At 44.1% G+C, this 25,512-nt stretch overlaps 1 protein-coding gene across 3 annotated transcripts; it reads left to right on the top strand.

Moving 5' to 3' along the window:
* The first annotated feature begins 1,496 nt into the window (after positions 1–1,496).
* On the top strand, positions 1,497–25,490 carry LOC106742996 (facilitated trehalose transporter Tret1). Of its 3 annotated transcripts, none has more exons than XM_014616418.1 (3): positions 1,497–1,589; positions 21,222–21,535; positions 22,658–25,490. In XM_014616418.1, exons 2-3 carry the CDS (start codon positions 21,439–21,441, stop codon positions 23,944–23,946), a joined length of 1,386 nt encoding a protein of 461 aa, XP_014471904.1. In that variant the 5' UTR covers positions 1,497–1,589; positions 21,222–21,438; the 3' UTR covers positions 23,947–25,490. The 3 variants fall into 3 exon arrangements, with proteins under 3 accessions (XP_014471904.1, XP_014471902.1, XP_014471903.1); XM_014616416.1 differs by lacking the exon at positions 1,497–1,589 and adding an exon at positions 5,509–5,656; XM_014616417.1 differs by lacking the exon at positions 1,497–1,589 and adding an exon at positions 9,975–10,613.
* Positions 25,491–25,512: the final 22 nt, after the last annotated feature.

The raw sequence follows: 25,512 nt of genomic DNA, 5'->3' as shown, positions 1-25,512 counted from the left end.
GAGTATTATTGTAAATTTTAACTTTCCTATGATTATATTTTCAAAACAAAATGGTCAATAATTCTGAAATTTTACTTAGTGTCTCTGCTATTAGCCCTTAATGTTACAGTAGTTTTTCGTTAAAATTCTAAACGTGGTTTAGAAGAAACTGAAAATAGAAATTAAAAAAAGGACTTTAGCCTCAAGGAATACATGTAAAAATGTAGAAAAAATAAAAATACGTGTAAAGTGTCATTAGTTGCGAATATCTCAGCTTCCAAGTGGCCAATCGTTTTCTAACTTTATTCACATGTAGACAGTCCCGTCAATATAACAATAACAATAATAATAATAGTAATAAATGACTTTATCGCGTGAACTAAGTGCGAAGTACAGCTGAGATAGAATGAATGAAAATCGAGTATGTACGCAAAGAGTGAGGCCGAAATATAATGTCTAAATCCGCAAGATAAAAGCATATAATCAGTATGTACCTAAGGATAAATCAGTCTACATTGGCTCGCAACGCCAGACAAAACATATTACCATTAAGTCATCAGGTTAGTCTTAACGAGATTAGACTCGAGTACTAAATTCGTTATTAATAAACCGCCAGAACGTGCTTTGTCACGGATCTGCGGGAGGGAGCGGAACAGAGCGTTATAATTTCCAAGAAAATTCCAAGAAGAAAATAGTTTGACGGACGAGTCAAACCTCAAAACAACAACGCATTCTCGTTGACCGTTCAATCGGCTATTGCGCCTCTCGCGGCCGTATTTTCTCATCGTGTTTACGCACGATGGAACATTAATTAATTCGGAAGCGAAGCGCAATGTGGAAACTGCTCCCTCGAGCTCCTCAGAGCAAAGTTTGCACGAGTCAGCGTGGCGTCGCTCGATTATTCCGTTGGAAATGACGAGAAGAACGCGCGATGATTAGATCACGCTATCAATTCGCTCCCCGCGATCGATCCGCGCTATATCTCGCGCGAAGACCGCGTAACTACAGGCCTGTATATATGTGTCGTGTCACGCGTTTGATACGTGATTCGCAGCTCGTATGAGGTCGAATAAACAGCAAAGGGCCGTTGACCTCGACGTCGCGCCCCGACGAGATAAAAGTCTCTCTCTTTCTCTCTCTTTCTCACTTTCGGAATATGAGAGCGACTGGAAAGACGTGCTCCTCCTCCTCCTCCAACCCGGAGGATCCCAATTTAGGCGGTGTCATTTAATTTAATTAATTTAATCGCCGCGACATCGCTCGGGGAGAGCAGAAGCGCGCGATACGGGCCAGCAAGATCGAGAGTGCGACGAAGGACGTTTCCTTTGTCAAGTTCATCCTTAATGGAGAATCCGAAGTCCGCTTTGTCCGCACTTTGTCCGATCACGTGCGACTATTACCTTTTTTTTCCCTTTTTCGCGTTGTTGTTCGCGCGGTCATGACTTGACGTCATTCCGTTGAAGTGTTATTTCCCAAGGATCGTGTCGTCATTCCAGCTCGCCGGTACAGGTGTCATCAGGTGCTTTTCCACTCGGGCGGAAAACCCGTCGGCCGAGTGTTCTCATTCATGCGCTAGGAAAAGCAAGAATCGGATTGGAGGAGGCAAACAGGTAGGTGAACGTGCACGATCCCGAAAAATCAGTCAGAATCCCGAAAACTGAATCCTCGGAAATATTGGAAGAAGTTATTTATTTTCATTATTTAATTGGAACGAACCATGAATATATTATAAATATTAATTACAAATATAAATTATGTGATTAGTTAATTGGAATAAATTATATAACTTTGCAAGACAACTTCATTTTCTTGCAATTTTTTCGGGAATGTTAGGGATTCGACGTGAGGCACGTCGACGACACGTGATAATACCTGACATAAGGGTGCTTACCTGCGTTATTGCCAGCCCGGTAAAACTCGTCGTCGGGAGCCGACGAGGTTCACACTCGCCTGTCTCACAAACGAGAACAGTCGTTCTTGTGAGTCGCAACGTCCGCTGTTGGGCGGCGCATCGCGCGATTAATCCGCTCGCGAGCGACGTTGCTCGCGAACGGTTATATAGAGGCGCTTCTTGAACGACTTCGGGCGCGTTCGAAGGGACACTATTCGACACTACCGCGTCATCCTGTCCTTGTTGTACATATAAAAAACAGTAAAAATAAAACGACACAATAGCACGTTAAATAACGTCTTCCCGAGCGCATCCTCTGTCTCTTTGAACCACTTCTGGTCAATCGGACGGTTTCTAAGTGGTATGCCCATTTTTTTTCGCGCAACTAAATACAGTTGCTCCTGCGATCCCATGTCGCATCTGTGCGCTAAAACATGTAATCGTAGAAAATAGAAGAAGTAGAATAGGTCCCGAATGTACGAAAAAGTTTGAATGAATTTTAAAAGAATTAACCAAAAAATTACGTGTCCACCAGCGGCAAATGTCAGCGTTACGACGCGATTTCGTTGCATACTGTGCGATCCTGGTCTATCTGGAATTGCAGAAAAATCGAGTCGAGACGATCTGACGTGGGGATTCGAACTTGCAAAATTTAGTCAGCGGTCGAAGGTCTACGAAATTGAAACAGCAGTCACGCGCGATATATAGATGTTTATCAGCTGTCAAGAGCGTTTGATCGATGGCATCTTAACCCCTTCCGCCGACATCTAATTGACGCTCGTGAGGGACATATGAATCGTCCATTTAAATCGACGCTAGGAGAGAACAAAAGTGCGTGTCTGAAATGTGTTTTGAACGATTTCGGCTCGTAAACAGTGGAACGAGCATTGGACACATGATTCCAACGCGAGGAGTTAATTTCGTATCGCGATCGTTGTATTAGTAGCCTTTAGCGTTCCATTAACTCGTTCGTAACGTCAGCGTGTGTAACACAACCATCTTTCGCGAGAGACCAGCATCGGACAGTAGAAATTTGCTTTCCCGCGTGCTATCTGCCAAGTATGATTGATAATGTGTGTGTCCATTATCAAATTAATGCTACAATTCTGAGTGAATTTACGAATGAAATCATGAAGTCGTAGCTTATGAAACGATCGTAAAAATCTAGTTACAGTTTTACGTAAACTGCAATTTTGTATTAGTACCTGTATCGCTCATTGTTACGTGTTCACGGTTACGATGAGTGTGACTAATTTCAAATGTATATGTATAACCTGTCATTTGAGAGTTGCACGTAAAAGAAGATCGTCGCTTATTTGCAAGTTCAGGTGCTTATTTCAAAGGCGAAGTATGCACTAATTATTAGGTTCTATATGCAACATTTGAACATTTTTATTCATTTTTTTGACAGTTACAGTAAGAAATTTTCCGTAATATTTATGACTTACAGGCAGCCTCTTGCTAGCCGTAAGATTAACAAAAACCCGTGTAACGAAAAGGTATCAAAATCTGGCGAATATTTGCCGACTAAATATTCGATCACTGTAACCAAATAATTTCCAGTTTCGTATACTAAATATATAATATTCGGGACTAAATTATTATATATTATATATATTATATATATTACATACTATATATAATAAATTACCTTTTATAATGCGCATAGAATTATACTTCCAATCAGTTCTCACGAGCCTTACGAGAATAAATTGCGAGTCTTATACGATTTTGCCTAGAATTGCATAAGTCTGTTTTTATACAATTACGTGAAGAACAAATACAAGGTAATGCCTGTGGTCAGAGTTCCGCAAATAAACTCTGGTGAGCGAGCGTGTTGATGTTACATTTAGCGTCACATTAGTCAGCGAGCTCGATGATGCTCGCAACGAGACGGGTCGTCGGCGAGTTTTCCGCAGGATTTTCCGGGCTCTCTCTCTCTCTCTCTCTCTGTGTGAGAAAGAAGCTGCGAGCGACAAAGTGCGATCGACCATCGGGATGTGTACGTACTTTATGTGTCGCATGTACAGATGACGGTGGATACTACTCGACGTTAACTCGCCGCAGCACGCGACAGCACGTAACGAGCCGTCTCAATTGATTAATTACCGTGACCGGCGGCCGCACGATGTAATCGACGACGTTGTTCGAAAAAGAGCCGCCTCTCTCTCCTGTCAGCCGCGGTCCTTGGAAACCCGCTGCTCTTCCCGGAGTCGGATCGTCGGAAAAACTCGCGTTTTTGCGGATATATCGGCGACGTGTTTATCGCGCGTATCAATTCGTTCCGCTCCGCTCCGATCGACGAAATAACTCAAACCGACTCGAACGAGTTGCATAACCGGGATTATTACATTCATAGAAACGTAATAATCGATGAAATATTCGCCGATGGAGCGATTTGCCGAGCGATTCGCGGAACGGGAATGCGGTCTCGTGTCTTCCGCCGTCGGCGAGATCCTCTCGCGGGAGGATCGTCGCGGATAATTGGCAGATGATGATTCATCGTCCGCTGAGAATCGTTCACCTCGCCTCGATTCGCCGGATCGTCGGCGTTTAAAGGCTCGCGGAATTGCAGAAGGACGCAAGCTTCTATAATTTTACATACCCGGTGGGATATATTTCTCCACAACAGAGACTTTTCCATTAGCAGTTATCTGGTCGTAATTATTTCTACAGAAACGCTATCTGAAATTGCCTCTCCGTATCGTGCAAACTCCGTAACTTGAGAAACACACTTCCCGCGTGTGTACTTAAAATGACTGCGTGCGTGTTTATGCGCGTGGGTGTGTGTATCGTGTGACACAGGCGAAAAGATTGACAACGGGCCGCGAAGGTTACCGGAGCTTTCTTAATTGCCTCGTCTAAATTTATCGGCATTAATCGCAAATACGTGGGGTCGATAATGTGGGATTTCTTAATTTGTTTTCACGCAGTATTCCGCGAGACGATTACCAAACTACTTGGTCGTTTGACGAAGCTTCGAGGAACGAGGCGGCGGCTTAAACGGGCGTTTATTCGGCGCGATAGAATAAGCCGCGCGCAAATTACGAGCCCCGTAATATATCTTAATCTACCGGCGACGAGATCGCACGCAGTCTGTAATCATTCGCGCCGGCGATAAGAACGCGGGCGTAAACGTCGCAATGTGTTTCCCGCCGGATTCGAGCTGAAGGCAAATAAATAACAGTAAATCACGCTCGTGTCACGCCGTGTTTTCTATGTATCTCTCGTCCATTTGACAAATTGTTTCAAGCTCTTCTTTCACCACTGGTTCTCGTCTCTCTCCTCTTTTCATCTTCTCTACTTTTCTCTGTATTTCTTATTTTCGATCTAACTTTTCCTAAACGCGACGGAAACGTAACGTTCGCTATGCGAGAGACGTCATGGCGGTATCGAACAATTTCGGATATAATTGTTCAAAATCGGAGAATCTCGGCCGGACAGGAAATCACACGACAAGCCGAACAATCACGGATTCGTTCGTCTCGCCTTTCGAACTTAGGCCGCGTGTCGCGCGCCTCTTTCGTCGCGTAGCGCAACGAACGTGAACGGCGGCGGCGTGGAAATGAGCGAAATTAAAGAAAACAAGACGCATAAGACGCGACGAGCACATGACTGCTCGGATTGATAGCGGTAAACTCGTGACGGCGGGCCCGATAAAGCACCGAGAACGATTTAATCGGCCACTACTGGCCACAAACGTGTTCAGTTCTTCGCCGTCATGTCCGGGACGAGGAATTACGAGACGTTCGAGAACAGCGAGCCTGCCGCGCCGCTCTCTGCGAAGTGAGTATATTCGGCTGACAAAAGTAGTGTTCAAAATGTAGTTACTGGCGCACCTCTGATTGAGACGGTTGAAATATTACTAAGAATCCATATATATATATTTATTTAGAGAATTGCTTAAAATAACTTTAAAATCTCATCAAAAGCCGTAAGAAAAAAACCGTTTTAAAAACCTCAAAAATGGCNCAAAAACGTCGAAAAAACCCCAATTCCCCCCCCCCCCCTCCTCCTCCCTCTCACCCAATAGAATCTTGTTCACCCAAAACCAGCCCAATTTTTGACTCAAAAATCGGGAGATTCAAGAGTCATAAAATTCACCCAAAAACATTAAAATTAAAAATTTGAATTAAATAATTAAAATTTGAATATGTAGAGAAATCCTCCTCGTGGAGGATTATTCATTTAATTTCGTAATTTTTTCTTCTCAATCATTTTTAAGAAGATGCATTCATGAAAACGCCATCACAGATGGCGCATGCTATGTGTTGGTTGTGGTGGCGTTACACGACGCTACACATATACACGCACACGACCGAAGGTTAGCGGGCGCTAAGGTGAAGTAAGAAAAGAGAGACTTCCCGAGTCACGCCGAAACCGCCGAAATGTATCCGTAAAACCAAACCGCCAAATGGTACCGCAGAATATTATGGATTGCTGGCAAGGCCAACAGGGTTTTTTAATTATTCGATTAACGTTTAACAGACTTAAAAATAGCGTCACATTATACGATTTCATACAAAAAATAGACGAAATTTATACGATACAGATTTATATAAACAAATTGGATTGATTGATGAGGACGGTATAGAAGAAGTGTAAAATGTATGGCGATTAACAAGTTCAGCTGTGATCACGGCTCTAATTATTGCATATAAAATGTTATTTTTTGCATTAGCTTGCTTTCATAATAATGATGCGTTGTCTTAGCTAGTACAGACAAGTAGTTTTTTTTTCTTATTTTCACATCGTGGAGCTTCACTTTGATCGGAGTGCGCCAGAAACGAGATGACATTTTGAGAGATTCCTAGAGTGTTTAAGAAAATGATTAATTTTGCAATTTTTTATATGATTTTTCGCAGCATATTTTTAACGTTCCAACTGGAGGTGCGTCAGTAACTATTTTGAATACTATCGTTAAACGCCGCTTTTTATCTATCCTCAATTCCTCATTGTCGTCATCGTTGTCATCGTCATTCGTGATAACTACGACCTAAAATGGAAAATGACATTGCCGCATACTTTCGCGATTTTCCCGCTTGATTCGGATAAGATAGAGCGTCTATGTTTCCGATAAGTGTCTGTCGGTCAACATTATTCAGCACCTCGTAGAAAGTGACTTCGACGACTCACTGCCACTTTTAATCTCACATTCGTACTTAAAAGTAGTATTGTCAATTTAGATTACCCGGGTACTCGAGTTCTTCGGGATTAGCTTCCTTTCGGCAAAGCTTTAGTTTTATTTTTCACGGCGAACAGCATCGGCCGGCTTCGTTCTCGAGCGAGGAATCTCGATATTTCGGACTCGATAGCTCGCCATTATGCGTGTGAATCATGTTGAGAAAAGCCGCGGCATCTAATCGTGGCGAACGTCATTACGGACGCGATTACGCTGTTTGCCGAAGTTCTCATTAAGCATCGTAACCGTTCGCTCGATTTATCTCGCCGGGTCCGCCTATTGCTTTTACCTATTACTGCTTACGACGTGACGTCGAAAACTCGTTGTTCTTTATCATTTAATGTTAATGGTCGTCGAACGCATTAACAAACATCGACTCGTTAACGCGATCGGGAAACGCATTCAGGGATCAAATCGGTGATTCGATCGATCGATCGCGTGACTTTCATCTCCTGCTTTCGACGGTAATGCAGATTTTAATTTCGTGTCAATTTATATTCAACTCATATGTATCATGTTTTTTTATGAAGAAAAATTGAAGGAAAATTGTTTTTTATGATGGAAAATTGAATTCTCGTTCTCTACCACTCCCCTCCCCCCCCTCACCCTCTCTCTCCTTCTCTCTTTTTTTATTTGCTTCTTTTGCTCGCTCGCTCGTTCGCTCTAATAAATAATACAGTAGCTGGAATGACGCGACAGAATGTTGCTGAATAGATATTAGAGGTCAGCCCGGCATACCGCGAGATCGCTCAGCATTCTAATTATCACTCGCTCAACGTTATCGCGCGTTGCTCGCAAGTTCCCATATTAACGTCATCCCGCTTTGCGGCGCGCGGGTGCGTTCTTGCGGAAACCGCCGTAGTGTGCGGTGCGTGCGTGTGCGTATTTCTCACACGTCCGTGAATTTTTTACGGGAGCGAGTCCGCGTCTCGACGCGTTTGCGCAGCTTTTTATTTTTCGATTCCTATTTTTTCTCTCTCTCTCTCTCTCTCTCTCTCTCTCTGCGACGAATTCCTCCGTCCGTGCGATTCACCGGTGGCGAATGCTGTTCGACGGCGGCATAACGAATTCCTCGTTTCTCGTTTTCACGTAAGCACGCGCGATCGGCGAAAAGAGAGTCTCGCGCAAGATACTTTTCTTCGCGCGCCCGTAACCTCTGCTCTTTCGGATGAACGGCCTCGGCTGGCCTCGCCGCTAAAGCTCCTATTTATGATGCCATTAAGGGACATTTGCCTCGTCGTTTTGTATAAACGTACGTAGAAGCGTCCGAAAGCTTTTCACACGTCCCACGAACAGCAAACGTGACAGTTTCGCCGCGCGACAGATATGGCGCAATTTTTCTCCGATAACGAGACGATCAGACACGGTCCGTGACCGAAGCCGCCTTATCGATGTTGAAAGCAGATTATACTTGAAAAGAGTAGATTATATTATATACTTCGGCGATCTTAGGACGATCTTAGAACCTTATTTAGAAATACTAGACTTAACTTATTTAGAAATACTAGAAATACTGGAAACACCGCGTTTCACAATCTCTGTGACTCCTCGGCCTCATTAATACTTAGTTGCTCGATTAGACGCGCGAGTTATCGCGCGTGTCACGTCACATGGCAATCGTGATTTTTAAGAATCTATAACTGTTCCGTCGAAAGAGCTTTTTTCCAAGCGAGACGCTATCGTTAGATAGAAGAGAGTGCGCATTTGTACACGCCTTGATACTCAGACTGCTACGGTGACTTCCATGAATCGTTCGAAAATTCAGTTGAAACTCGAGTGACGGTAAATACTCATTTTTTTTATATGTATACACATGTCACCTTGATTTATCAGCTCTGAATTGGCGCGACTAGTCACTCTTTACGAATTCTCGATGAGATGCAGCGGAAATGTGACGCCGGTCACCGCCATGGCGGTCGACGCATTAATTGTCCACATTTCGTTCATTCGTTATCTTAATATATAAAATAAAACAGATGTCTGGCTGTCTGTTTTCTATACGTCTCTATACTGAAAGAAGGATCTGGTAATGTATATAACAAAAATGTGGTAACTGTGACTAAATAATCCTCAAACATTTGATAACAGATGTTAAATATTTGGTAGCTATTATTGTTTTATCTAATTGATTCAACTCTGAATAAAAGTCACGTTCATATCGCGGGCCAATTAAATGCTTGATAATTAATGTCAAATTTCGCAACAGTTACCAAATATTTTGTCGAAATCTCGAGCTAAAAGCATCTGGTAGATATTGCTGGTCTTTTTTTCAGCGTACACATTTCCGACCGACTGAAATTTTCCAATAATTATTCTCTATTTTCCGTAATTACCCCGCCGAAAATGCAGGCTGTCGCAAAACCTGGACATTCTATCCCCACCTCCTCCAATTCTGGTAATTAGCAACCCAATCTATAACTTACATATAACGCACATATCGTTACAAATTAATTTCAATATGTCACTGTTCGATATTCACATTTCCATGAGTACCGGCAACGCCGGGATGGTTTAGGCTGATTTGTAATATTATCTATTTTTACCGTTGCTTTCTCTCAAAACACCTTCTCCCACATTTACAAATAAGTTTTCACTTTTGCCGTGTACTTTCCTTTCCCTCTCTCTTTCTCTCCTCGTCCCGATCCCGGCGAGAACTCGTTATCCGTCTCGCCCGCGGAACTTTATGTGCGGGCCGCTAAATTCAGACTGTGTTCAAATAATGTATCGAACGATGTATCGAACGCGAACAGCGCTGTTCCATTTCGCCGGCCAATATCCTTCTGGAGAGACGGAAAGCTAACCTTCTTCCGCGGCGGGACGGAATTCGCGCGCGGTCTGCGCCTCTCCTCCTCCCGCGACCTTCTTCGCGCGCGCGCTCTGCGCCTGCGCGCCGCGGCACGTGTATAAAATATCGGCGGCCCGTAATCGCTAGTACACTCGCTCCGCGCGCATCGTCACGTACGCGGCGAGTGCTCGTGCCAATCGTTTGACTTTGCTCCCGAGACTGCACGCAGCAAACACACCGAGAGTCCGTCCGTCCTCTCCTCCGCGGCGGTGTTTACCACGGAGACGCGCGATAAAGAAAAGAAAAGGGGACCTAAGAGAGAGACAGAGAGAGTTTTTATATCGGACAAATTGCTGCTGGCGAGAAGAGCGGGGAAAACGGCGGGGTTCACGCAGATGAATCGTCCGTGGAGAAAGACGCCGCTCGTAGGCTTTTACGCGATCGGCCGCACGATCGGATTCCAGGACCGTCTCTGAGAATAAAGGATCTCGGGGATCCTCGCGTCCTCGGAGGAAAAATCGCGCCGAAAGAGAGGGCTAAAAAAGGGGCCGAGAGGCGCTGGCGCGTACAGGCGAGACGATGAGCCCCGTGGTGATATAACATTGTGATCAGCGGACTGTGATATATACATATATACATACATACATACATATATATATATATATATATATATTTGTACATACGCATACGTATACCTCCCCTTAACCTCACCTGCCTCGCCGAAGAGCCTCTTCCGCGGAGAGACCGACTACTTGAGCAACTTGCATCATGGCAGAGTGAGTAGACACATGTGTTATCATCAATTTCCACCGTCTTCGTCCTCCGCTCTGTTTACCCGCGTCGCTCCCTCCCGCCTTCGTTATCGTCCCGGCGTGACGGATTTCTTCTCCGAACGTGGATTGTTTTCCTCTCTCCACCTTCGCCCATGTTTTCCTTCCGAGGCTCTCGTCAAGTGTCTCCCTTGTGAACGAGTTTCTTTCGTTCGCTCGCACTTTTCTCTCTCTCTCTCTTTCCAACGTCCGATTGTGCTCTCGTCCGATTCATCATCCTTGCTTTTTTTTTTTCTTAATGCGAGAGAGATATTCAGCTGGCGGGAGTAGATTTCTCGTCTTCTTCCTCTCGAGCGCGTCGCGCGATACCGCGGCATAATCGCCCCGAGCCGGCGATAGCACGTGGCGCGTCTCGCGCGTGGAAACCTTGTTCCGGGGGAAATCGTCGACTCGTGAACACGCAAAAACGCCCGCTTGTGCCACGGGTATCAGCCGCGCTTTTTATTATTTTGAATTGTTAATGGCAATTCATCGGATCACGTGAGTAGCTCACCTTCGCGCGAAGTGAGAACGCGTGCGGGGCAAAGTTGAGAGCTGCGCGCGACGCCGCGGATGCACGTGTATAATACCATCAGCGCGATCAACAAGTGCTTCTAATTTCGATCACAGTTCGCTGCAACTTCGGTTCGTAGGCAGCAGAAACGGATCTCGCCTTTGCCGAGAGCAAAACGTCCTTCCTCACGTCCNCCCCCCCCCCTCTCTCTCTTTCTTTCTTTCTCCCGTCAGTGAGTGATTGAGATATGCAGAAAGCGAGAATGAATTCGTACGAGTTCCCGTTCGCCGTGACTTTTCCGAGCTGTCGACCTGCGAGCGTGAGAGATTTCCTAAGCGATAATGTCACACACAGCTCCGAATGCTCTTGAATGCCCACGAAGACCCACGTGGTTCGCCTCCGTCGTGCGTTGCGCTCGATTGCGAACGAAGTTTCGCAATCGTTTCGCGCCGCGAATCACAATGTAGAAATAGATTATGGCGCACGTGGGCTACGATCGATTGTAGGGGGAAAAGAAAAGAAGTAACACGTTGTTGCCATCCCTCCGTCGCCGTCCTCGAGCGAGGTTTACGACGCGCCGGCGAGGCGATATGATTTAACAGCGCGACTTTAGCCGCGGAAACTCGTGCGCAAAGTGACTCCTGACACTTGACAAATTTGAGAGAAAGAGAAAGGGGGAAAAAAAGAAGAGTGAAGTAAAACACGATGGACGACGGATGATCACGCGTCGGACGTTCGTACATTGTGCGAGTGATGTAATTAGTCTATTAATACCGTACTGGTTAATACCATCACTAATGAATGACTTATAATGATTAGCTCGTGGCGGCGCACCGTCGATATTGCAATTATGGTACCGTCCTCGGCGCATACACGCACGCACACACCCATGTCGCCGGGTTGTCATCGGCACATGTTAATCGGCATTTAATGACGCGAAGCTAACTGATCTTTTATCATTGACCGAAGGAGTCGCTGTGTCGCGTGCGCGAGTTTCGCAACCGGCGCGATTAATTCGGACGCTTACTTAATTGCGGAAAAATCTGCGTATCCCTATGAAACCTGAGGGTTCTTCATTCTCTGGTTTAATTTAAACTAATGATAATGAATCGGAAATACAGAAATCGTAACTTGTAACTTGTAGTTTAAACTAAAACTGATAACAATGCAAAAATGGTTTCTTTCTATTCACAGTTCAATCATTTAAAAACCGGATGATTTTGTAACGGCAACTTTTAAGGTTTAATGATTCAACATGAATAGAAAGAAATAATTGTTGCATTATCGTCAGATTATAAGCTTGAGCCGCGAGATGAAAAGGAAATGAAAAGTCAGGCGCGTGTATGCGTGAAACCTAATGTCATTTTACTTATTTTCGTCCGATTATTAATCGGCTTGAAAACATTGGACGGTCTTTCAATATATTCATTCTCTTATTTCTCTTTTTCGATGAAGAAACCGATGAATTGCACAATTGCAAGATGAAATTTTTTTAAATGTGAAGAGAGAAGATCGCGATAACTCCAGGGTCACGCACGTACGCTCGAGATCGAACTTCGCTGGTCTTGCGAGAAAAACAGCTTATTAATCGACGATGAAATCGAGATGTGGGATGGGGAGAAAACGCGACTTGTCAACGACGACGACGACAATGACGGCAAAACGCCCTGTTCAGCGACGCTCTTCTATTCACCGTCACACATTCGAGCGACAGTATTGCGAGTTTTCGTGAGAAACGGCACTTGTCCTTCCCTTTCATGACCGTAAATTAGTAATGATACGATATTAGGCGATACACGCGAACACGTGTGACTCGCCGGCACACAGTGCGCGTACGGGAACGGAGAAATTCATCGTTATCGCGGACTTCGTACTCGGTAATCGCGCGTTCGAAGGAAGAAGCCCCTCGAGATCATCCGGAGTATCATTCGTGGAAATAGTGAGGGCAATTTCGAATGCTCGGACATTTAGAATATTGCTCGGATATATGGGTGTCTCTCGAAATACCCTGCGTATCCCGTTATATATATTTAGTCACACAAAAGAAAATCAAGATATTCTCATACATAAGCAAGAATATTGTAATATTCTTGGAGAATTTTTAGTCTTGAATTCTCGAATTCAAATGTTTGTGTCAATATACAAGCTCATTCAAAACAAGACTAAAAGTCTTCTAAGAAGATAATGATACTCTTGATATTTCGGAATATCTACTCTTGATTTAAGATATTTTTTTCCGGTGGTCTTATAATTCTCTCTTTTTATTCATTCTTCGAGTGATCGAGGCATAAAAGTACTAAGAAAAAACCAAAATAAAATACAAGGATAAATATTAGTTTTAAATCAAGAATAGGTGTATTCTCACGTATATAAGCAAGAATATTGTAATCTTCTTAGAAGATGTTTAGTCTTGATTTGATTGAATTTATATCGATGCGAGTATTAATTGAACTTAATTCAAGGTTAAAAATCTTCGAAGAATATTATAATATTCTCGCGTATACACGAGAATATCTATCCTGATTTGAAGCCAATTTTTTTTCTATATAACAAGTAGATACCTCACAAAATATTTAGTTTTCATCACACATATATATATATACACACACACACACATACATACACAGAGAGAGAGAGAGAGAGAGAGAGAGAACACGTAAAAATAAAAGACGAAATATCTGGCAAGGTATCCACTTTTCGTCGACCTTGTCTTAATATTTTTCCACGCGGACTGTGACGAGCAGATATTTGCGCAAGAAAGAAAAGCACAAAATTCCGTGAAAAAATTGTTTTCATCCCGGATTGTACCGGAAGCGCTAGAAGAACGCTCGACGAGCAGAGGCGGCGAGAGGAAGAGGGAACGCGAGCTTTCGACGGCTTTTTCCGAACATGCCGGATCTCACCAGCTCCTTCATATTTCTCGTTCCGAAAATATCGCCGATGATGCAATACGCGTGTATCGCGCGTAAAGCAACATTGAACTTGTGCAACCTCGACGTGTTGTCCGCGCGCCACGACGAACAAAGGAGCGCGAACAACGGGGCCTTGTCTATGGCAGTTTTCTGCACATGCGGAGCACGAATCGGCTGCCAGCCGATTACTCACGCTCTCTCGCGGGAAATCACCGCGTGCACCTCGCGATCACGCGCGTTAACGAGTGCCTCCTCGACGTCGACTGATCCAAGGGCTCGTAAAGCAACCGTGCGACATGCAGTTGCAACGCATTACAATGTTAATATTATTGCTGCTGTTGCGAGAAAGACAGAAAGAAGAAGAGAGATGGAGAAAGAGAGAGAGAGAAAAGGACGATTTACACTCGTCGCTGTCGTCTTCGCGTCTTTGTATTTGCCTCCGTCGAAGCAGCGTGATGTAATTAGTCTATTAATACCAGAGACACGTTCGCTCGCTCGTTCGTTCGCTCGTTCATTCGTTCGTTCATTCGTTCTTTCGATCCGATACCCATCCACGAGAAATGCAACGTGCACTTTTATTATACTCGAACGCTCCGCGCACGCACGCGCGGACATAAAAATACCCCGCGATTTCGCCGCGACTCCGTGCCAGAATTCGCGAATTCGCTTGGCACGACCCTGCGAATTATGCTAACTTCCAAGAGCGGGTCGGAGACGGCCGGCTCGGCACGATCAGCTGATCGGACCTCCTTCGGATCGAGACAGCTCGATATTTCGTATTGTTCTCCCAAATCTGGGAAAATAGCAAAGGGTCTTCTTTTTATTTTCTCGTTCAAAAAACGAGGATAGAACGTCGCAAATGGATACGCGCGCGCTGCTCCGACATTCGCCCCGATAGCGACGAGTCGTTGATATTTGCGCGATAAAAAGTAATCGCTAAACGGTGTTTCCTCGATTCGAAGCCGAGCGACTGGCAAGTCGATTCTCGCATAGCAAGCAACGGCAACAGCTGTCCTAAATATTCTATACATATTGCGCGATAAAAGGCGTGTTTTCACGGTTTCTTTTCCACGTGAATCGCCGGATAATCCCTCCATAAATCTTCGGCGTTGTTCTCTTCTGCTGGTCGACCGAGCGGCAATCACGCTCGGTAGAAAAAGAGAGACGGAAAAATAGAGAGGGAAACGAAATAAAAACGAGTCACTGACTCTCGCTCGGCGAAAAAATGTTTCCCCCTGTCGTTTCGCTAACGAATTCTCAACCGAACGGAAAAATGATCAGTATTAATTCAGGATCCATATTTTCGTCTACAAGGTGTCCCGGATCAACGTGGACAAATTTCTTTCAAAAATATTTCTCAAGTAACACGCAAATTTTAAAGTTATTAATTAAAGAAGCCTCTATACATGGCCATTCTTAATAATTAATAATTCGAAGTTTTGTGTGTCCTTTGCAAAATGATACAGGACTATTTCGTTCGTCTCAATCTGTTCTACGTCCTCACAAAGTTTGTCCATGTTGATCTGGGACACTCTATATGAACAAAAACATGTGAAAATAAAATTTGCTTGCATGAGGAAATTCTATATAGTTCCGCTAAAAATATATTCTTATTACTCGAAAATAATGTTCATGAATTGAGGGGAAGAAATATTGCATGGAATGAACGATATCTTCAAACTGATCCAATTCTTAGTTTGAAAATATTGTTTTTTTCAATTCAATATTTCTTTCTCTCAATTCGTGAAAATTATTCTCACAAGAATATATTTTTAGTAAAAATGCATATACGATTTCTCCATGCGTAAGTGTCCAAATTTTATCTTCGCGTAAGATCACATGCTCTTGCTTATGTTATGAGAATATGAATCTTGATTTTGAAGTATCAAAATTCAAGATCATTCAATTCAAATTAGTAAATTTTTCTCCGTACACTCGCGCGGGGGCGAAGGTGAACTGTCCCATTTGGTCGCTTTGTTCTCGCGCGTTTTCGGAGGCGAGCCAGCGAAGTCGCGAGTCGGGAAATTCTGCGGAAAATTCCGACACGGTGGGGGGGACGGTGGCCGCGATGGGAAACTCCTTGCGAAATCTCTCGTTCTAATTCGGTACCCACCGCGCCGAACTAGGCGGGTAAACCGTAAAGCGACGTTTTCGCGTGTTCCGCTCGCGTCAGTCTCGCGGCAGTCTCGCCGCGACCGCCGCGTCCAAAGTCAAGGTGCACACACGCAGAGAGAGAGAGAGAGAGAGAAAGAGAGAAAATGCGTACAACGTGTACACCCACGTTTGAACATCTCGTGAACGCTTTGTATGTCACGGACGGCGACGCTGTCTGTTGACAAACGTCACTTTGGCAACTCGAACAACGGGAAACGTTGATGGACGCCGCTTCATAAATTAACGTAAACGCTCCGCGCGCGAAACTCTCGGGCTATGTGTGTCGCTGTATTCCCACGCATTCGGGAAGACATATTTCGACAAGTACGCAAATATTCGCAACCCTATGCATCTCTAACGTCGAGTCTGGTTTGATACTTCGTTTCAATCGATCTTATCAATTATCTTGGAGGTAGTTAGCCTGTAGCGTATCGGATATTCAGCGGCGATATTAAGGAGCTCCTTCATAAGTTTATTATTTACTGAAGGAAAAGGAACTTTCCTAGAACGTTATTTAATTATATAAGTAATAAATATTAATCTTTTGAACGTTTTCTAATTTCACAGACGTATAGATAGATAAATAGTATTTCTACCAATAGCAGTTATGCGCGATACTTCTCGGAATTTCGCCTGAGATCTCGCGAATCGGTCGGACAAGGAACGCAAAGCCGAAGGTAACTCGGAGATGAAAAATTTAGTCTCCGTGGAGTTCCGATAAAGTTCATTTGCATCCGATTACACTTAATATTCCACGGACGGTCGAATTCGCTTGAACCGGAGGACACCGTTCTCTTGTCCGAAGCGACTTTCGTTGCGCAAATTCCGCTCTCGTCCGATCGGATTCGATCCCGAGCGGGATTCCCGAGGACTCCGCGAGGACAATTTATTTTTTTACTTTCATTCGCGACCGCCTAATACAGATAACATGAATTCACACCGAGTCGCCGCTTCGCTGAGAGTCTTCGTAACGAGGATAATCTCGCCGGCGCAGGTGCATCGCGAGAGTAAAAGCGGCCGACCGAGGGAAAAGTCATCGCGGCTCGAGGTTGCGCAACGCGGTTCGCCGACTTTAGAACATTTTCCGTCAATCTCGTAATAGCAGCACGGATGCATCGCGCGGAATCCGCACCTGCTAATTCCGCGTGGAACGAGGCCCGTTCCTCGAGGAAACGACTTCCCCCCCCTCCGGATAAATAACAGGTTGCGCACGTGTATCGCCGATTATCGCCTTCACTCTCGATAAGAAAATAATCGAAAGCGAACGGGACGAGAGAAAGAGAGAGGTATATTCGCGCGTATTATCGCGAATTTACATAAAGCCTTCCCGCACGCTTTCGTCGTATCAATCCGCGCGATCGCTCGCGCCCGAGTCGTTCTCCTTTTCTTCCCTCCCCTCCCCCCTCTCTTTCCCTCTCGCTCTCATTTTTCCTCACTATTTCTACGTCGATGTCCCGCGCTCGGGGAAAGAATTGGTCGTTGAAAAAGTTGTTTGTAGAGCAGCTGAAACGCGTCTTCGAAGCGAGGACAACTAATGTCGTTTCCTACTGTACTTAAATTGATCATCTGCGCCGAGAAAAAGGTTTTAGGAAATTTTATTCCATCCAAGCAAATATCATCATCGGCACGCTACAAAGAAGCTAACGTTTCGATTAACAAACACGATTGTTAGACTTTTCAACGGATCTGTATCTTTATCTTAAGTGAACAATTCGCTTGAAACGAATTCTCTCATAAAGAAATTACTTGTTTCATTTTACATACATCGGAACCAAATGATATTTTATCTGGTTAAAAGATGTTATCTCAAGTAACAGTGTTATTGCGAGCACAGTTATGTATATATAACCAACCTTAGCTATATACGCGCTAATAATTTCGGCTGATGAAGTTAACACAGCGAATCTCATTAATGCTGTCTCATTCCGTATCCGAGTAGCAATGTGGTGGCCGAGTGGACGCTTTAATGACGTCTCATTGGCGTTAGAGATGTCATTAAGACATCATTAAGACGCTACTTGACGTCACCTTGCTATTTAGTTTATAGGCGTAGTGATATTGAACATTTCTAAACGGAAGCATTTACTTGTGCATTACGACCGTTGATAATTCGATGAGTCGGTTGCAACGGTTTTCTCCAAAGCCCGGCAATCATGATGCATGAATATTCAAAGTAATGCGCCTAATTAGAAATGTTTAATGTTACTATGCTTAAGAAATGGGACGATACAACTTTCGGCAACGATCAGCAAAATTCGAACCAGCCAGTGGGATTTAGCGGTCGGAGCTCCCGTTATCGGGAGTTTTACCGATTAATTGTTAATATGTTAACGCATATCGCGTTTTATTTCTGTGCTCTCACGCAACCTTATCTCTCTGTCAGCTGATTGAAGGGGGAATTTCTTCTTTCCGTTAATGAACGATCGCCAAATTGCCGAATTGTTGAAATTACTCCTCGTTAACGACGCTTTGCGACGATCTCGTTGACCTTGCAGCCCGCAGTGAACTAAGCCTAATTATCGCTCCTCTCCTTCGCGAAAGTCTCATTGCGCGATTCTCGCGAGTCGGGCGCTATCCTTGTTCCGGAAACAGTAGGATTATTGTTTTCGCTGTTCACATTGTACCGCGAAATATATCGCGCCCGGTATCTCTGCGATATCACGATAAACACGCGACTTCGCCGAGAAACGAGGCGTTTCGTTCGTTATCGACGATAATTCAACGCCCGTCTTCCTCAGAATTTGAATCTCGTAAGTGCTCAGTCACGAGGAAGTAAATGTTGTGTCTGACGTTGCTATACTAGCTAACAACTCACTTCTCCTAGTAGTCAGATAATGGCTAGATAAGTAAATTAGTTGATAGTTAAACAAAAAAGCTACAATTGGGAGGTGGAAAATCAGAACTAGTTGCTAGAAGGTAACATAACGCTCTTTTGCTCTTGCTCTTTTTTATTTAATTGTTAATGGATTAACGTACACTCAATTTTGATTTGGCCTCATTTTTTAATGCCGGTGATGGGTATGTAAGTAGCTAGATTATACACGGTAAAAATTTTGTGTTACAAATTGTCCACTGAAATTTTTCGCATCAACATGGAGAGTATGTTAAAAAGTGCTGCTAAATATATTTTTTGAAATTAACATATTCATTTAAGTAATTTAAATATTTAAATTATATATTAAAAAATTTAAATTAAATATTTAAATTACTTAAATGAATATTTAAATTAACACATTGTTAACACATTATTTCTTAACATACTCATATTTTGTTAAAGTAGCACAAAAATTTCAGTGGATGTTTTTAGTACAAAACTTTTTTTACTGTGTATATCTTAGAATAGATAGCACCATCTACTTTATCACAGTTGACATGTAACGGTTAGGCGATATCTAGAGATCATCAAATTCTGATCATCGATTCAACATTTTAGTGAATAATCAGCCAGTAGAAAGTAATAACGAGCCAAAAAATTTAATTTAGCGTTGTGCTAGCTAATTACTAACTTTCCTCAGTGAGGAATGACTGATCGAAATAATATCAAATCAGTGTCGATGCGATCAGATCTCATCGATACGCGATCAATCGCTGCAATGCATCGATAATTTTTTCGATGATTTTTCGATTTACGACGGCATGCGGTTATATTTTTTTTTATATTATCAATGTAAAATATAATCAGTTTTAATACATAGTTTGTATAATTGTTTTTTTATAATCTGTCAATTCGATATCGGTTTGATATCGATTGAAATCGATTCAAATTCAACTTAACATGCAGTTCCTTTGTAATTCAAATTTTATATACTTCTATATGATTTTGTGATACCTGATTGTATATGAAAAATGTTTTACCGGAAAATTTCGAATATTATTATAACACCAGACAATCGAATCGCTGACGGAAAATCGATTCCAGCTTAGCGTCGCAGTTTCAACATCAATCGAGATCTGTTTGATCATTCATTTTCTTCACTGGGTTTTGATCCAGGCCGATTAGACACATTTCTTCACGGGTTCTTGCATTTTCGCGCTCGTCCGTCACGCCTCGGTGTTCCCGCAAGTTATCCGCTCGTTAATTTCGATGAATCGCTCCCTTTTTGACGAGGCACTTTTCGTCGTACGCGATAGGACGATAGGCGAGTGAGTGCCGGCGATTCGACGAACTGTCAAAAATTCAGGTCGCCTTTAATTTTAGTAGTCGACAAGTCAGGGCTAGATTCGCAGCGACACGATAACTACGTCGAGGTGATTCCTTTGCCGACGAACAATCGATCACTTCTTCCTCCTCCTCTTTTGCCCCCTCTTCTATTTTTACCTCGTTAACGCGGAAAATTTTCCGAACGGACGTATTATATTTCATAGCTCGCGACATTCGCCGCATTATCTGCGCGAGGAACAAAAATAATTGTTATCTTTCTACCGGCCCGGTAAACAATAACGACAAGTAGATGTTTATATCGCTTGTGTATACGCTGTTCTTCTGTCTCTCTCTCTCTCTCTCTCTCTCTCTCTCTCTCTTTTCCTCAAAAGAGGCAGACAGAGCTTATTTCGAAATTCTCGGCCGGTGCTTGAATAATGAAAAATTTCGTATTATCTACCTGGCTCTTATCGGCTTGCAAATATATTTTTACGGAAACGTGCGATCGCGGGCGGTCGCGCGCGCAACGTATCATCATTATCGTCGTCACGATGACGTGCAACAATCGCCAATAAATAAAGCACCGTCGTTGAGTATCGAAGCGTCTCTAATTAACGTCGTTCGTGGTGAATGTACTTTCGCGTTCGGCGTTTCGTGTCGTTACGTGCGCGCGCGATAACGCCTATCGCGAATGCAAAAAACGTTTGTACAATTCTGACTTTTCTCTTTTTTCTCTCTCTCTCTCTCTCTCTCTCTCTGTCTCTTTCTTACGCGCTCCCATTCGCGTTGAGAATCAGCGATTCGCTCTTTTTTTTTTCACGTCCCTTTTTTCTACGATCCTCTCTTCTCCGTAGGAAGAATTGCGGCGCGCAAGACCCGGAGAAGACGTCGCTGGTGGACTCTGCGTTACTTCCAAAATTCCAGCCGTCCACGCTGCCGAATAATGACGAGAAAATTGCGAACGGCAGCGGCGCGCACGATGACCCGGAGGACGCACGGCCGCTCCGGGGTAGCGCCGTCAGGCAAGTCCTGGCCTCCCTGGTCGCCCAGCTTGGCACCATCAACACCGGCATGACCTTCGGCTTCTCCGCCATCGCCTTACCGCAACTTCAAGAGCCGAACAGCACCATTCCCATCACGGAGGGCTCCACGGAGGAATCATGGATCGGTATGTAGAGGGGGAGAGAGAGAGAGAGAGAGAGAGAGAGAATAGCATAGTTATCTTTTATCTCTCGCAAGGAAGTAACATTAACATTGGACCTTCGTTAGTCGCAATATTTTTCACTCACGTGTGCATGGTCGCAATGTATATCTCACAGATACCATTAATTTTCCTGTTATTTTTCTCCGCCTGTTGAAACAATTTCTCTTTCATTAGCACTTGACTAATAGAGCAGACACTAAAAGTACACAAAAAACAGTGGGCGACAAAGAGAACAAAGAAGAAACATTGAACGAGAACGAGTTCGATCCCGAAGCAACGTGTAGCAACGGCGATACGCCTGAAGGTTGATATTAATGTTAAAATATTAATGTTAACATTAATATTAACATCAATGTTAATATTACTTCCTTGAAAGATAATTATTCTAAACATTCGAGATCTCCTCTTGCAATATTAATATCGTAATCTCATGTAATATATTAATATATTATATCAATGATATATTATGTAACATTAACCCCTTGACATACAATGACGAGTCTGACACGTCAAGCGCTTTTTTCGGCGGACGCCGTGCAGTTTACAATTAGATTACATAGTTGCATAATACATAAAATGTACTCTTTCTCAGCTTTCACGTAACTGTTCAGTTGAGCGAAATTAAATAGTATTTTTTGGTCGCATTAAGTTCCATTTAATTTGTATGTCAAGGGGTTAATATTATAAAGATCCCAGAAATTGATATTTAATAACATTCGTTAGATTAAGAGGAATAATATCGAGAAGCTTCCTTGATCAAATGTTAATATTCATGTTTTAATATTTTAATATTATTTCCTCGAGGTAAAAGATAGCTGTACCGTTCCACATTTAGAACTCTCTTTTGCAATATTAACATTAATATCATAACAATGCTTAACATATATATTGATATTGTGTTGATAATATATTGATATTACGAGGGATCCTGACAACACTTGTTAGCTAAAAGGAAAAATAGCAAAGAGCTCCTTCGACATGAATATTATCGACATTTCTATCTCTTCATTCAATACGACGATAGAAATCAAAAGTAAAAGAAGAAAGTGATGATAATAACGGCAACGTTCATCCCTCTTCTTGCAGCTAGCATGTCCTCCATCGGCACGCCGATCGGCTGCCTCATGTCGGGCTACATGATGGACATGTTCGGCAGGAAGCGGTCGCTCATCATCACCGAGATCCCAGCCCTCCTCGGCTGGCTGTTAATCGCGTTCGCCAGCGACATACGCATGATATACGCCGGCCGCTTCTTCGTCGGCCTCGGCTCGGGCATGGTGGGCGCGCCGGCACGCGTCTACACCAGCGAGGTGACGCAGCCTCATCTGCGTGGAATGCTGACCGCGTTCTCGAGCGTGGGCGTCAGCACGGGGGTGCTGATCGAGTACGCGTTGGGCAGCGTCCTCACGTGGAACATCTGCGCGGCGATCAGCGGCGTCCTACCTCTCACCGCCCTGCTGCTGATGTTCCTCTTCCCCGAGACACCGTCTTACCTCATATCGCGCAGCAAGCCGGACCAGGCGAAGAAGGCGCTGCAAAAGTTCCGCGGCAGTACTTACAACGTGAACCAGGAGATGGAGACGTTGCTGGAGTTCTCGAATAAGAACAACATCAAGCGGCTGACCGGCTTCCGTGAGATCGTGTGCGCCTTGCTGAAGCCGAACGCCCTCAAGCCGTTCGCCCTGTTGTTCCTTTACTTCCTCATCTACCAGTGGTCGGGCACCAATGTCATCACCTTCTACGCGGTCGAGATCTTCAAGGATTCGGGCGCGAGCATGAACAAGTATCTGGCGGCGGTGATCCTCGGTATCGTCCGACTGACTTCGACGATCGTCGCGTGCGTCCTCTGTAGAAAATGCGGCAGACGGCCGCTCACGATGGTGTCGTCCATCGGATGCGGCCTCTCCATGATGGGACTGGGCGGCTACATGTGGCTGAAGAATCACTGGGTCGCGAACGCGATGCCGCTGGTAGCCACGTGGGTCCCGGTCGCTTGTATCTTCTCGTACACGGTGACCTGCACGCTGGGCTTCCTGGTGATACCGTGGGTGATGATCGGCGAGGTCTATCCCGTCCAGGTGCGCGGCATCGCCGGCGGCCTGACCACCATGGCGGCCCACTCGTTCGTCTTCATGGTGGTGAAGACCTACCCGTTCTTGGCGAGCGTGCTCACCCGCCACGGCACGTTCATCCTCTACGGCTGCATCTCGCTGTTCGGCACGGCTTACTTCTACATATGTCTTCCGGAAACCAAAGGCAGAACGTTGCAGGAGATCGAGGATTATTTCTCCGGGAGGGGGGACGCTCTGGTGACCGGCAGGATAAGCAACAAGCCAAAGGTCTTAGAGATTAAGAAGGGCCACATATTACCGTGAACGGTACCAACCCGCTCTCTCGCGAGAGCCGTCGCTTCTCAGGAGAGAACTCGCGGCATTTTCGCCCGTGGCGCGATTTAAAACCCGCGTAGAACGAGGAGGGCAACGCGGCGCTGACGTACGTAGAAGCTGTCTTATATCTACTTTTTACCGCGGGATCACGAAACGGGCAAAGTACTCAGACGTAGACGTCTACTTCGCAACGAATGTACGTATGTAAGATGTAAGGTGCGACGAGGAAGTTACCGAGGGAATACATTTAGGCGCCATAGAGGAGTGTGCACACACACACATACACACTGCTGCGAAAGTGTATATAAATGAATTCACGAAGGGAAAACTGTTATTGTTATGCGTGCTTTTGTTTGCGAAAGCGATCGTACGAGGAAAAAGATCAGTCTCGAGTCGAGAATGGATATTCTAGTCTTTTCAGAAGATTTTTAGCCTCGAGTTTAAGCAACACTTTCATTAATATGAATTCAATGAGATCAAGACTAAAAGTCCCCTGAGAAGATTGTGATATTCGCTTATGTGCGAGAACATCTATTCTTGATTTCAGACTAATTTTCTTTCCGTGCGTGTACACTCGATTTCAACGAGATTTGTACGCTTCTTCCTTCGATGCGGCTCGTGACGCGGGCAATGAGAGCGCACAACTTCTGTAAATTAAATTAAAAACAAGTACTCTCATTGGTCATCTGATCCGAAATTCGTCGAAGGGGGAAGTATTCGAATAATGGTTTTGAAACCAAATGTACGTGGGAGATGATCGACTTTGTACGAGTGAATTTTTAGCCTTGGCATTCTCATGACGTCGATCACGAACGATACGAAGCTCGCGGAGCGTTCCTCGAGCGAAGTGAAGCAAGAAAGCGCGAATTCCCAGCACGAGTTTTCATTCGCGCGGTGACAAGGAAACTTATTCCCTGATGACGTAATCAACGATGTATACACGAAACGAAAGAAAATGGTGCTATTTATTTTATCATAGTATTAAACCGTGACGTCTGTGTGCGTGATGTAACCGTGTAACCACCGCGGTGGAAGAAAGTTCGTATGCCTGTCGGCAAACTGTAAAAACGATTGCATCGTAGGAATTATATTTTAGAGTAATGAAAATGTCTTATCTCAAGCGGGGCCCACGATGAGAATTTAAGGAATTTAAGGAAACTGACCAATTATAATTGATTTTTCTCCTATAACTCGACTGTGGCTGGGTAAATTTCTCGCGCCTTAAATTCTCATTGCAGACCGATGGCTTCACGCGCCGACAGAACGCGGCTAAAATATTTTATCGGAGAACCGAGTCGAGAATCCCCAGATATCTATTTATTGTAAAACGCACAGTATTGTTCTCTCAATTTGTTACACGTTCGATAACTCGAATCGGCACGCTGTGCTTTTAGGAATACCGGTGAAATTTCTCACGTGTTATATGCCTGCAAGATGCCTTGACACACGATTGTTACTTATGATAGACCTTTAACGAATAACTTGCATGAATGGTATATATTTTTTTATAAGAAAGTAATGGGGAAAAGAGAGAGAGAGAGAGAGAGAGAGAGA

This window comes from Dinoponera quadriceps, unplaced genomic scaffold (genome assembly GCF_001313825.1).
Source record: "Dinoponera quadriceps isolate SergipeBrazil2010 unplaced genomic scaffold, ASM131382v1 scaffold880, whole genome shotgun sequence".
In the NCBI taxonomy this organism is placed as follows: Eukaryota; Metazoa; Arthropoda; class Insecta; order Hymenoptera; family Formicidae; genus Dinoponera; species Dinoponera quadriceps.
This window is presented reverse-complemented; position numbering and strand designations above follow the sequence as displayed.

Bases quoted from the DNA above. Each gene is read 5' to 3' on its own strand.
- LOC106742996 (XM_014616416.1), top strand. From the start codon at position 5,592: ATGTCCGGGACGAGGAATTACGAGACGTTCGAGAACAGCGAGCCTGCC. The intron at 5,657-21,221 runs GTGAGTATATTC...TCTTCTCCGTAG, and splicing joins GCCGCGCCGCTCTCTGCGAA to GAAGAATTGCGGCGCGCAAG. The intron at 21,536-22,657 runs GTATGTAGAGGG...CTCTTCTTGCAG, and splicing joins CACGGAGGAATCATGGATCG to CTAGCATGTCCTCCATCGGC.